The 13,922-nt window shown below is 44.8% G+C and overlaps 1 protein-coding gene across 3 annotated transcripts; it reads right to left on the bottom strand.

Moving 5' to 3' along the window:
- Positions 1–854: 854 nt before the first annotated feature.
- On the bottom strand, positions 855–13,640 carry nicn1 (nicolin 1). Of its 3 annotated transcripts, none has more exons than XM_040040973.1 (8): positions 12,984–13,640; positions 10,667–10,865; positions 10,173–10,322; positions 6,716–6,895; positions 4,282–4,395; positions 2,818–2,886; positions 1,440–1,544; positions 855–1,181 (listed from the first exon to the last, which is right to left on the bottom strand). In XM_040040973.1, the coding sequence occupies exons 3-8, from the start codon at positions 10,317–10,319 to the stop codon at positions 1,140–1,142; spliced, it is 657 nt and encodes a 218-aa protein (XP_039896907.1). In that variant the 5' UTR covers positions 10,320–10,322; positions 10,667–10,865; positions 12,984–13,640; the 3' UTR covers positions 855–1,139. The 3 variants fall into 3 exon arrangements, with proteins under 3 accessions (XP_039896907.1, XP_039896906.1, XP_039896908.1); XM_040040972.1 differs by lacking the exon at positions 12,984–13,640 and adding an exon at positions 11,019–11,196; XM_040040974.1 differs by lacking the exons at positions 4,282–4,395; positions 12,984–13,640 and adding an exon at positions 11,019–11,203.
- Positions 13,641–13,922: the final 282 nt, after the last annotated feature.

Here is a 13,922-nt window from a genome sequence, read left to right as displayed (position 1 = left end):
CACGGGGACTTCAGTAAGCAGCAGGTTTAACTCTTTCGTGGCAGCATTTTTAATTTCTCTTTGCTATTTGGGCTGACTGGGACCTGATTAATGTAAAAACAAAGAATGACGTGATTTTTTTAACCTGATTTTTGTGGCATTATATTGTCCTCATAAGTGGATTCAGGCCCTTGTAGCGCAAAATTTAGTATTTTGGTCTAAATAACCCAAAATGTGACGTCCACATATGTGGACGGGAGGTCTGGGAGGTTAAGGAGCTCAGAAATGACGCTCTGCTGCCACCAAGTGTCCACAGTGGGCAGTTACACACAGAGTGCAGTCCTTTGCCGTCTCCTGGCCATTCACGCAGCTCGTCACGGCGTTCCCACGCTGTCATGCTCAGTTTTCTCATCATCGCTCTGGTCCAATCATCTTCCTGCCTGCCTTCTGTGAGCCAATCAGCTTCTGTTTCCTGTGCTTTGAGTCTTGTCACTGTCAGGCTCCAAACACTCAAACAAATGAAATTTAAGGTCGAACAGGAAACAGTCATGTGAGCTCAGAATGAAACGAAGGCCAAGCAAACCTACTGGGCTGACTTCAACATTTTCTACCTGCGTTTATTCGTGTCAACATAAAAATGAAGGACCTCTGTTTTTATCTGCAGTGACTCATTTCTATTGTCATTCTCATTTCAACAGGTTCGATGATCTTTCTCCAGCTCAGCGGAACCATCAACACGTTACAGAACTACAGAAAGAACCAAAAATGTTCTTCAGCTGACATCATCACTGTGAGTGTGAGTCCAGTACAGTGTGGAGCGTTTTAAATGTAAAGCAGAGCTGAGGTTGAAGATGAAATCACACGCAAACACAGGAGACGATGTGTTACTTTATTTTTTTATTAGTGAATGAGTCTTTAATACAGATACTTGAAGGACCTGCAGGTCTTCTCAGTTTAATAAATACACATTACAGCGAAGACTTAAACTCTGTGACAGCAGGAAATGACCCCAGCGTGACGAGCAGAGATGAGACGTCCTGTCTGTCTTTGTCAGCACTTTCTCTCCATGCTGTTACAGCCACCATCATGAACTCCGATACACACACACACACACACACACACACACACACACACACACACACACACACACCCCAACTTCTTTATGTCAGGGACAGCAGGCTGATATCGTAGCATCCATCCACCTGCAGCACAGAGAACCACCATCAACACTCTGCTCTCATTTCCAATGACACACACATGATTACACACACACACACACACACACACACACACACACACGTGCCTTCACAAAAATGTAATTTCAGATCATTTGATAAACTAAAATGTTCATCATCTCTGAGAACATGAAAAACGAGCTAACGGCCAAATGTTATTACATCACCTCCATCATGAACACACTCGTTACAGGACAGATGAGGCTGACTGTGCGTTTCACTCACATCGAACCGTCCGATGGATGCTGTCGTCTGATTGGTCTGCATCACCTCAGTCAGAGCCCACATCTGCTGGATGCTGGAGGATACGGTCTGCGGGTCAGGGAGGCCCTGAGGGACACACGGGGACACAATCATACCCGCTCCTTCCTGGATCATAGCTAACATTTGAAGCTGAAGCTCTGAAGTAAATCAATTAATAGAAATCAGAACTCAGGTACTCAGTCACATGACCAAACAAAAAACCCGACCACACGAGCAGCTGAGACGCCAAAAACCCGTGTCATCTGGAAGTAAACGCACTCGCCGGCGTCTCTTTAACCTGCTGGTAATCAGACCGCCTCACAGCGCCACGAGCTGGCGTGCGTCACTGATGAGCACCAAATGCTCAGCTACGGACGTTGGTGATGCGAATTCAATTCAGTTTGATTTATATAACATCAAATCACAGCTACAGCGGCCTCAGTGTGCTTTATATTGTACAGTAGACCTACAATAACACAGACAGAGAAACCCCAACAGTCATATGACCCCCTATGAGCAGCACTTTGGCGACAGTGGGAAGGAAAAACTCCCTTTTAACAGGAAGAAACCTCCAGCAGAACCAGGCTCAGGGAGGGGCGGGGCCATCTGTTAGACGTGTTTCTGCTGGTTAAGCTGAAGCCGCCAGACTGCGCTGACAGAGGCTGTGATTTTATTTTCCACACGAGCGTCTGGGCTTGGAGATGAGGCGAGGAGTGAGGCGGAGCTGGTTCAGCAATCAGATCAGTATCCTCTGCCTCTGTTTGAAGGAGGCCGAGGACACAGTTTCATATCTCATCTGGCCCGGGAGCTGGAAACCATCGCCATGGGAAAGGACGGCTTATCTGCAGCCACCGTGACCTGACTCTGGATCAGCAGGAGCAGCTGGACCTGCCGGTTTACTGCTGCCTCCATCGGTTAGTTTGTTTCTTCAACAGCAATAAAAAGCTCTGCTCCTGACTCACAGTTAAAAACGTGTCACAGAAGTAACCTGTAAGTGAGCTTAGAGGCTATGAGAGCCAGAGGTCAGCCAGAACTCGTTGATCCTTCCTCCTGTTCCAGCTAAACTCAAGTCTCTGTTCAGCTGGATTTGCTTTTTGCCTTTTTAATAGTTTGTTTTTCTGGAGTCACAGACAAAAAGTAAGAAAAGCTTCTTTCATTAGGAAGCTTATCAAAAACAAATCAGAGCCCAGAGGAAGACGAGCTGCAGAATGATAAAACCCTCATTTGCGTTTCAGCCCTGAAGAAGCTGAAATTGAATTTAAGTATGAAAACTGAGAAATGAGCTAATAAAATATGCAGCAAACTCCCATTAGGCTCTCAAAGCTCGGCGCCCTCGTGTAGACAGAAACACGGTGCGTACCTCCAGATCGGGGTGCTGGTCAGTGAGGGTCAGGTCAGACAGCCAATCAGAAACCTCCTTCTCTGGGTCCTGGAACGAGGAAGAGCGTTTGTTAAACTCTGCAGTCGAGTTTCTGTTACTTTGCTGTTCAGTTGGATCTCTGCTTCAGTTCTCACTCTGGCTCCACCTGCTGGTGGTTCAACAGCAAACCCCAACATCCCCCCACCGATCCAACCCACAGCTGCAGGAACCACTGTGGTTTATTTCTGATTCTGACGTCAGTTCAATCCTCAGCACGCGGTCCATGCAATACAGTGCATGACGTTTTCACCAAAATCACCACGGCAACTAACACATCAGCTATGTTCAGGGTGCCGTTAAAATCAGCTGGATGCAATTATTTACAGCATGTTGGGTGGTTTTACCTGTGGAAGGTAAACCAGGTAAACTTTGCTAAACCCACAGAATGAAGCTCCAGCTCTGTGTGTTTAACCCGGGCTTTAGAAAACGTCTCAAAGTCGCTCTGCTTGATGCTGATCTGCTGCTGAGTCTCGTCACACTGCTGGAAACACGCAGCACACACCAAGAACACCTGATCAGCCAATCACATTCATTCACTGTGATCTGCACCTGTGCTTCCTGTGGGACCAGAAGCTTTAATGTTTAAATGGACCCAGTTTAAAGTGTCTCAGCTCTAATGTGCAGCCGTCACCTCAGAACCAAACAGCAGCACTGAGCGCGCTCAGAGACGAAATCATTCATTTACCGCTCTGTGCCAGAAATCACCAGATTAACCTGCATCTTCATCATTTGTCTGATGTACTGTTAGATTTTTATGTTCTTGATAGATTTTTATCGCCATTTATCATCTAATAACGTCTCTGACCGGAGCAGCTGACACTCGCGGGGATCGTTTATTAGCATGTGAGCACCCTCAGAGCCTGAGGAGGAGGCTACGTGTATAAGCTGTGAGGTGTTCCAGTTCAAATCACGATAGAAGGGCTGGCACCACTGCTCCACCTTCTCACACATTTCCTTAAATGTGCAAATGTGGTCCACTGACTGCTGCGAATCAGTGGAGTTCAAACAGGTTTAAACCTTCTGGGAGAGCCAGAAAAAGGCCCTGTGAGCGCAGCTGCTCAGCAGACACAGTGTAAACACAGAGAAGCATTTAGCAGCTAAAGAGTGCCAGGCGGGGTCAACAAAACATCCTCCACCTCAACTTCAAACATCGCCCATCTGCCCGTGCTGTGAGGAGTTACTGAAACTTTGACTCTCCTCCCTCTGCTGCACAGTCATGGTGTTGTGATGCTGGGTTGGACTGGAAGAAGCACTGACGTTTCCCTTCAAAGTGACAGCGTGCTGATGTTACCTGAGGGCCTGAGTTCATTATATGCTCTCTCACCGAGTCTGTGATTAGTGTCACTTTACCTTCCTGCACTCCTGACTCCGCTGCACGTTAACGACAACATTAGACAAACTCACCGGCTCCGTGTGAGGAAATATTTTAATGTCTTCAAGGCTGAAGGTTAACCAGGCCAAGGACGGCTGCCTCAGGATCAGCCGCACACACACCACATGATCCGGCTCCACCTGCATCTGAGGCACGAACGACAGCAGAGGAAAACCGGCTCATCAGAATACATGATCCACTCATCCATCCACCCATCATTCATCCACCCACCCAAGGTGTGGCCGCCTCCCATCCGTGGCCACTGGTATAACACAAAATACAAAAACATGGACCAAAGTTGTTGAAGAACCAGAAGCTGCAGTGATTCTGATCAGAACGTTTTCGCCAACATTTCTTCAAATCATTCGAGTCCTTTGAGTCCCGACGAGGTGCAAAAATCACTGCAGCAACAGAACACAATGAATCTCCCTCAAGGCTAAATGTGACGAACACTAAACCCATAAGAAGTGACTGAACATAATTTATGCTATCACAGTTAAACTCATCAGCCTCGCACTGCCGACTGAAGTAAACAAAAATGAAATCTCCATTCACCACCTGGCTCTATTTGCATGGAGAATAAACAGAGGAAATGAAGAATAAGTCACTGTGTATTGTCTCCAAACTTACAAACTTATTGTGAGTTTCTCAGGGAGCCGGCTGGCTCGATGCCACCGCAGCTGAGAGGGAAAACAAACTGGAGCCGGCTGTGGTGGTTTTTATGCCCAGCGGGATGCATCGATTTACAGATCTGACGATTGCGGTTAATCCTCCTGTCATTAGCAGAGGCACAGCAGCTCGGTCTGGCAGCACAACAGGCGGCACGGTTTTCTCAACTTCTGCCATCAGAAGCGAGGAGGCAGAGCGGCTAACGAGACGCTGCTCTGTTTCCTCTCGTTTCTTTACAGAGCTGCTCCCAAACTTTGACCTGCAGGGCCTTTCTAAACCTCTGGTGGGTTGTTGCACTGCTTTGTGTACGGCCACTACCTGTAATACTGCAGGTAACACCTGATCACACCTGGCGTGATTAGTTGGGGAAACATTTTTGCCCCTTTGGTCTCAAACACATCTGGTATAATTCAGACATGTGACATCAGCTTCTCATATATTTTGACTTCCTGTCCTGCAGCTGGCTGAAAGCTTCATTTCTGCTGCCTGAGTCATCACTGTCACTGATCTTTATATCAAAGGGTCAGCGTTAGTGTTTTGGCTAATGCCAAGCTGGTTTCTGGTACGAGATGAGACCATGTTTAGATGAGAGGGTAATATGTAGAGTCTAGGGAGACCGACTCTCGGCTGGAGCCTCTGCTGGATGGTAGAGGAACTGCAGGTTCAGTGATGAAGTTTTTCCTGATGTGAGTTTTGTTATGAGCTGAGAATTGTCTTACGTCTAAAACTGTGGAGGACAATGATACATTTTAAACACACACCGTTATCATGTTTACGTCCAGGGAGATGTTTGTTGCACAGAGAGCAGGAGAACCAGTCAGTGACGTCCATGTTTCAGAGCTGCTGTGGAGCAAGAAACCATCCTTTGTCACTAAGAGCCTGACGCTGTTCATCACACCTCCTCACAACAACAGTATTTGAACCCAAACAACCATATTTTTCTAACCCTGAACAGAGTGTGGAAGGTAGAGTAAAAAATCCTGCAGGAAAACGAAACAAGCGCATAGACAGAGATCAATATGAGCTGTGAGCCTCCAGCCTCCTGCACTGCAGAATTTACAGCTCGCTGAAAACAGACCTCAGCAGCAGATGTCTCCGTTTCTCCTGGTGTCATAAGTGCAGCAGTTTCTTTTAACTAATGGAGGTCATTCCTTAATTATTTAACAATGACCTTGGGATGAGTTTAAAAAAAGGTCTGATATAAAAGAAAACTACTTTTGATGTCAAGGTTCCTCCTCAGCACGCCTGCAGCGTTAAAGGTCATCACAACAGGTGTGGCTCTTTGATGCACCGACAGCGTGAGGACAGGTTACTCTGTTGTCAGTCATCATGTCCAAACTAAGCACAAACTGTCTAGAAACGAATGCAACATTATATAAAACTAAAAACAAGTTGAATGACAAATAGCACGTGACCTGTAGCGTTCCCTCACAGTCTCATATACGACCTGCTGGGAAGGTTTGACTGAGAGATCAGATCAGTAGGAAACAACCGGTTTATGCATTTTAAGATAAAAAAGAAATGCCTTTTAAATTGTTTGTGATGACATGATGCCAGAATGATTTCCAAGCTACATTCAGGTTTGAAATGGGTAAAGTTTGAACTCAGAGGAAACGACGTGTTTCTGTACAACAAACTTATCAGATGCTAAACAGGAAACACTGATCATCAAGTGTTGTGAAAAGTTCAGGTTTTAATCTTCAGCACTTTTGCGTTTCTGCAGTCGAATATTTTTATGGCTGCTTTGTCGTTAAACAAAGAAAAGCCAGATTTAAGGTGAGAACAGGTGAAGCCCACCTGCGTCCGGTGAATGGTGTAGTAGTCCTGGGAGCCCCCCTCAGTGTGGGGGTTGTCCATCAGGGGCAGGTCTCTCACGGCTGTGCACCACTTGGCGGGAGCCTCCTGCTCGGGGTTCCTCCTCAGCAGGCGCACCGTCACGTAGGCTGTGTAGTAGTTCTTAAAGGTGACCTCCTCGATCTGGAAGAAACGCAGTGATGCAGGAGAAACATCAGCTCCCAGCACAGCTCGGATATTTTAGATATTTAATTTCTATTTAAAAAAGACTGAAAACCAGAACTAATGACAGCAGATGTGTTGGATTCAGCACGAATATCAGAAAAAATCTGCAGAAATTTGACCTCCTCAGGGCTCGAGATCACTTTAATTGGAACTATTATTTAATAAGGGCTTCCTTTTAATCTGTGAGTGTATATATGTAAAAACCTTCCACACAGAGAGACGCTAAACTCCAGAAGCACTCCTAATTAAATACTCTCAACTTTTCCCTTCAGCCTCCGCGGCTCGCCTCAGCTTGTCCTTCATGTCTTCTAGTCACACTCACGAGAACAAAAGCTTTGGATGTTAGCTTTATCTGATGTTATAATCTGATTAAAAGAAACATTAAATTGCGACTTGATTTGTATTTTGCATTTCTTGTGACTGGAACACAGAAAGAAAGTTCCTTGGTGATGTGCTGGATGAAGTGAAACTTCATTAAACCACGCTGGGCCTGGAAGGGAAATGCCTCCCGTCCATTCTGGGTCTTAACCTATTATCTAAGAAACGCTGTATCTGCCAAATCTCTGCATTAAGGCCTAAACGGAGCGCACAGCTCGCTGCTGAAAACTCCTTTGTGCATTAGTGGCTCCAGGCAGACGCCTTTGAAGCTCGCAGCTTTGAGCTAATGAGGAGTCACTCTGCATTAAAGACGACTTTAAATTAGGACTAAATGCTGAAAAGTGGGTCAGCACCCAAAATGTTTGAAGTCGCTCCCAAGACAGGAGCACAGCTCTCTATTTAAACAAATGCTGTGAGTGCGTGCGCTGCCGCTGAGAGGCCCAGATGGAGGGATGTTCTGCTGCTTTCAGGTTTTTAACTTTGCTCTGGGGGCGAAAGACAACAAACAGAACTTTAGTGACGTCTTTCTCCAGCAGCAGAAAATTCACTTCCAATAACGAACACAAACAAAGTCAGGCTGCACGTAATAATTACTGTTACTGAATATCTTATTGTGAAATCATGTCATTGTTTTGTCTAAGACATGTGAAGAAACAGTAAAAAGCATCTAAGAGTGTCTGGATGCATGTTCGGTAATGCAGGTGATGTGAGAAAGTGGATTGTGTCGGCCTGGGCGCAGCGTTTTCTCAGGCCTTATAAACCGTACAGCTGCGTAACAGCCGACACCAACACCACTGACTAACAGTGAGGCGAGATCTGCTTCATGACTGTTAATGTGCAAAACTGCCAATCAGTGAACATGAGCACTATTCACAGAGAGTGGGGACGGCTCCAGTCATGGAGCTGTAAGACGGAGGCAGACAGGTACGGTCAGGCCCCCTCCTCAGTTCAGACACGGTCACTGCCTTCACATAAACATCATTGTTCAGGTGTGTGGATGACACCTGGGTCAATCAAACCTCAGTGCGATCAGTGAAATGGTGGAACGTCCTAACTTGACAAAACATCAAATTCATCAGGGAGGATATGAAAACTGACAGGCAGCCTTCTGAGACTGAGATTTTACAGTCAACGTGAACAATAAACAGCCACGGATCAGTATTTAAGGTGTGACTCTCATCATCCACTGGAGCACCGACGGAGAGAAAGACAACTGCTGCCTAAGCAAAAGCCCTTTAACAGGCATAACTTACAAAATAAAAGTCTTCTGTTGAGTGTTTTCATTATTAGCTTCTCTGTCTGCAGCTTTTCTTTTAGCTATAAAAACATCGTTCAGCTCCACTGTGCGTCAGCGCATCATCATCCTTCTTATTCTGGCTGTTGATTGGTTCTTTGATTGGAGCCGGAGACAGACACCTACTATTATGATCATCATAACTCAATTCAATTTTATTTATATAGCGCCAAATCAAAAAAAGCCCAACAATCATATGACCCCCTATGAGCAGCACTTTGGTGACAGTGGGAAGGAAAAACTCCCTTTTAACAGGAAGAAACCTCCAGCAGAACCAGGCTCAGGGAGGGGCGGGGCCATCTGCTGTGATTGGTTAGGGCTGAGAGAAGGAAGACAGGATAAAGACATGCTGTGGAAGAGAGACAGAGATTAATAACAGATATGATTCAGTGCAGAGAGGTCTGTTAACACATAGTGAGTGAGAAAGGTGACTGGAAAGGAAAAACTCAGTGCATCATGGGAATCCCCGGCAGCCTATTTCTATTGCAGCATAACTAAGGGAGGACTCAGGGTCACCTGGTCCAGCCCTAACTATATGCTTTAGCAAAAAGGAAAGTTTGAAGCCTAATCTTAAAAGTAGAGATAGTGTCTGTGTCCTGAATCCAAACTGGAAGCTGGTTCCACAGAAGAGGGGCCTGAAAACTGAAGGCTCTGCCTCCCATTCTACTTTTAAATACTCTAGGAACAACAAGTAGGCCTGCAGAGCGAGAGCGAAGTGCTCTAATAGGGTGATATGGTACTACAAGGTCATTAAGATAAGATGGGGCCTGATTATTTAAGACCTTGTATGTGAGGAGCAGGATTTTGAATTCTGGATTTAACAGGAAGCCAAAACAGGAGAAATCTGCTCTCTCTTTCTAGTCCCTGTCATGACTCTTGCTGCAGCATTTTGGATCAGCTGAAGGCTTTTCAGGGAGTTTTTAGGACTTCCTGATAATAATGAATTACAGTCGTCCAGCCTGGAAGTAATAAATGCATGAACTAGTTTTTCAGCGTCACTCTGAGACAGGATATTTCTAACTTTAGAGATGTTGCACAAATGGAAGAAAGCAGTCTTAAATATTTGTTTAATATGTGCGTTGAAGGACATGTCCTGGTCAACAATGACTCCAAGGTTCCTCTCAGTGTTCCTGTGTAGGTAATGCCACCCAGAGTAAGAATCTGACTGCTTAAAAGACTGCTGGGTCTAGAGATGCTTTTTGAGTAAAGGTTTAACCACAGCCAGCTTGAAGGCCTGTGGTACATAGCTGATTATTAGAGATAGGTTGATCATATTTAAGATTGAAGCATTAATTAATGGCAGGACTTCTTTGAGCAGTTTTGTAGGAATGGGGTCTAAAAGACACGTTGATGGTTTGGAGGAAGTAATTATTGAAGTTAATAGTCACTTCAGCTCACTGTGACTTTTTTAAAGTGTCTGAGGAACTGTGCAGAAGTTCACTGTTTAGATACTGGGAAGACAAATAGAAGTTGATAAAGCCTCAGGAGGATGTCAGACAAAAAACATGGAGGATGCTGTAGGTAACAGATCATGTGAGGCACTCTCTCTCTGCGTTTGCTTACATTAACAGGCTTTCCAAACGGGAGGTTGACGTCGACGACACAGACACCGGAGTGAGCCGTGTCTGCTTTGGCATCTCCAATCTGCAGGTAGACCGGAGCTTTGACAGTGAAGTGCACAGGCTTGGTGTCGTCTGGGGTCCCGCTCATCGTCTGGAAGAACAAATGAGAGGTCTGAAGTGAGTGACCTGTCTGCCACACAAGGTGAGTTCCCGCTTCTGTTCTACAGCTGACCTGTGGTTTCTGAACGCTTCGGACAAATAAAGCTAAACCCGGGCCTAGTCCTGCAGTCTAATGAAAGGATCAGGAGGACAGCTGTCAGTGCTGCAGCTGCAGATGTGCGCGCTCTGTCAGCACCACGGACAGCGACGGCACCGCCGCTGGATCCAGTTAGCACGGAGGCTAAAAGCTCCACAGCTAACCGACGGCTAAACACTGTCGGTGATTTCAGGCTAAAACAAACCGAAGCGGAAAAGCTCCGCTGCTTCGGGGCTCACCTGTCCGTGTTTCAGAGGGCTCGCAGTCGGTGGAGGTCAGCAGAAAGATGAAGAAAAGGCCCAAATGAACCGCTGAAAGTCGCAGATGTCGACATGCTAAACAGAATCAGTTTTGCTTCCTGGTTGTCACCATGGCGACCGGGGCAGTCTAAAAGGGCCAGCAGTTTGTCAAAAAATGGAAACCGTCCCGTCAATGGAGCTGAAACCAGAAAATATAAGTTTTTGCTTGAAAAATTATGAAAACTTTTCATTAAGTATCACAAAAGGTGGTGGGTGCCATCATATCACACTTTCAAAGTAAAAGCTTTTGGTTTCTTATAGAAAGACTCCTATACTGTAAAATATTTCATACTTTTCCAAATGTTAGTGACAAGAAGTCATCAGGACATTTCAAAAAGTGTCGTTCCTACCCCCCGCCCGCCATTACGCACTCGTCAGCATAAAAGCCTTTGGTTAGTTAGAGGAATTTACAAAATAAAATCCTTCTGTTGACCGGAAGAGTCTTAAAGGGCCAGCAGCCCTCTGAGCCGCAGCAGTCTCCTCACAGATGGAGCCTGTTGTTCAGTTTATAATAATGTGCAGGGGCAGAACGAAGGCGAGTGTGGGCCCCTTAAAAAGTCCCCCCAATCATAAAGAAGTTTAACTGAGGTCCTCCCACTGTTTTCATGACAGATCACATCCAGCTTGCCTATGATCTCTTTTTATTAAATCAAATCATTCTACACCTAACACTTAAAAAGAGAAAAAAGAAAGAAATATAAAGAAACAAATAAGAAAACCATAAAAAAATAAATATTTGAGTCTCCAGTTCTGGTCAGTCTGTGTGATTATAGCCCCGGTTTCCTGCTCTTCCTCTTCTGCTGAAGCTCAAAAAAGAAAAAGAAAAAGAAAGAAAGAAAGAAGCTCATCTGCTTCAGGGATGAACTGAGCGCTTCTGCATTCTTTGGTCGTAAGAATGCAGAAGAGTAGTTATTTGAGTTCCTGTTGTCTTTACATCACTAAAAGCAGTCTGTCCATCCTCCTCTGACCTCTGATGTCAACAAGACATTTCCTCCCAGAGAACCCCTGCACACTGGATAGACATGAGAGATGTTTGAGCTTCAGCAGGTCACCATGACCACGCCTCCAAGTCTAAAACAGTGGGTTGCTGACATGTTATTGGCTGATTACATAGTTGTTAAAATGAGCAGTTGAACAGGTGTACCTAATAATGTTGCAGGTGTGTACATCATAATCCTGTATAGAAACATGCCTGTACTCATACAGACACCTACCACAGGGCCTGCCTGTGCCACAGTCCAGTTTACAGCAGTGAAAATGTGCCACTGTTCTTTCCTTTCATCCTGTGTGAATGTGACGCAATATTTGGAAGAACTTTTGGTTGTTTGTTGATAGATTTTAATGTATTTTGAATGCATTTAGTTTGCATTGTTGGTCTCGAGACACTGCGCTGTGACTGCTGCAGCACTGATTTAGTAAAACTCGTGTTTCTTTATTTGATTTTGCTTTGCTAAGACGAGTGTTTATATATGACGCCATGGGGATCAAATAACATTGACCTTAAATTCTTTTTTTCCCTAACAAACCAATGCTTTCCCAAATAATAGCTTTGTTCTAACATTTGTCTTTATTCTTTAAACATTTATCGTGTTTTCTTCTGAATAAACAGCCACGGACACTAGTCAGTGAAACCTGGCACGGAGTCTTAGTTGCTTTTTGTTCATTTTTCTGTCCCTTGTCTCTTTTGCTTTATTTTGAAAGTCATCTCTTGGTGTGCTCTTCTGTGTTTTTACTTCCCTCCTGTGTGTTTCTTGTCCCGGTTAGAGTCTCAGCTCACCTGTTCTCGTTACCCTCCTCTCTGTGAGCTCAGTCTGTGTGTCTTTGTCAGGTTGTCTTCTTCTTATTCAGATCTGGGATCATTTGCTGCTTTCCCTACTCTTTGGTCCAAGCTTCCTGTTTAACTCTGGGTTTAAATAAAGGATCTTTTAAAATAACTGCCAGCTACTGATCCCACGAGCTTCTTACTGAAACACACAGTGCATCCAAACCCAATCAAATCACTTGGAAACCACAGAGTCAGCTACCTGATACATGCTCACCTTCATCATTGATTAAAGAAACAGATACAAGTCTGGCAGTTAACTTGGATAATAATATGAATAAAACATGTTTAATAGTTATTTACTGTGCTGTCTCATTGTTAGAGACCATCTCATGGTGAGACCATTAAGGGGTAAATATGTCCCAGTTACATATTCCAGCCTGTTCTGTGAGCTCTCACCGACAGCAGATGGCATCCTTACTGCACGGATCTCACCTGCATCATTTTAACGGCCTCCATCTCCTCCTCCAAGAGTCATTGCTTCATTTCTTCTCCACCCTGCACAAAAAACATAAAAACAGACAATCTCTGGTCAAAATGAGATTTGGGTGTGCAGCAGCGGTATCAGGGTGAGGCAGCACACCTATGGCTTTATCAGCCGGCAGCAGGAATCAGCTGTTATTAGAGGCTGAGCGCTGAAGCTGTGGACACAGCTGCCACCTTTCTACATTTCCTTTTACATCTTCCTCTTCTGCACACTGAGGCCGAGTGGTGAAGAGGACTGAAATTAGGCACTGACAAGGTCAAATATAAAACATTATACAGCACATTCATTTTTAAATCGTCACCAAAATTGGCAAAATCATCTTCAGCCCAGGCCTCACAGAATATATCACATATTATTACTGATTTCTGACATTGTTTGACTTTCATAGTCAAAGACAAAGTTTAGCTAACAAACAGGAAGGAAGGCAGGACAAAGACATGCTGTGGAAGAGAGCCAGAGATTCATAATAACGAATAAACATGACTGCAGTCTGACACAAAAACTGTTTTTGTTGTCTATAGGTCATGTCCTATTTTAATTCCTGACTTTTAAGCCTTAACGTTTGCATGGTTGAGGGCGTGGCCTAATTTTCACCTGTTAAAGGCTGTTTGACCATTAAGAGATATGCATGTTTGACACTTCCACTATTTTTTCCTCATCAGTACTAGTTCATCATTAGATCTTTATCCACTAGCCCGAGAAAGACACCGGACTCGTGACTCTGTGGCAGGAGATCCAAATCCCAAACTGGTCTGATCCAATCGCATTTTTATGCTGTAGGCTCCTCTTGGCTGAACTAGTAGCTCTGACAGTCTTGCTAGTTAACTGTAAAACTGAAAAAAGGTTTAGCAGTTTAACACTGATGCAGATCAGTGGGTGTATAGCTC

Source organism: Simochromis diagramma, unplaced genomic scaffold (assembly GCF_900408965.1).
Source record: "Simochromis diagramma unplaced genomic scaffold, fSimDia1.1 OVJJ01000296.1, whole genome shotgun sequence".
Taxonomy (NCBI): domain Eukaryota; kingdom Metazoa; phylum Chordata; class Actinopteri; order Cichliformes; family Cichlidae; genus Simochromis; species Simochromis diagramma.
The sequence above is the reverse complement of the archived record's forward strand: the minus strand, read 5'-3'. Positions and strand labels throughout refer to the sequence as shown.

What these genes read in the sequence shown, in the direction of transcription:
- nicn1 (XM_040040973.1), bottom strand. Translation starts at nt 10,319, where the DNA reads ATGAGCGGGACCCCAGACGACACCAAGCCTGTGCACTTCACTGTCAAA. An exon ending in CGTTTGGAAAGCCTGTTAAT is followed by an intron (nt 6,896 to 10,172) that starts GTAAGCAAACGC and finishes CGTTTCTTCCAG; the next exon opens with ATCGAGGAGGTCACCTTTAA. An exon ending in ACACCATTCACCGGACGCAG is followed by an intron (nt 4,396 to 6,715) that starts GTGGGCTTCACC and finishes TTCGTGCCTCAG; the next exon opens with ATGCAGGTGGAGCCGGATCA.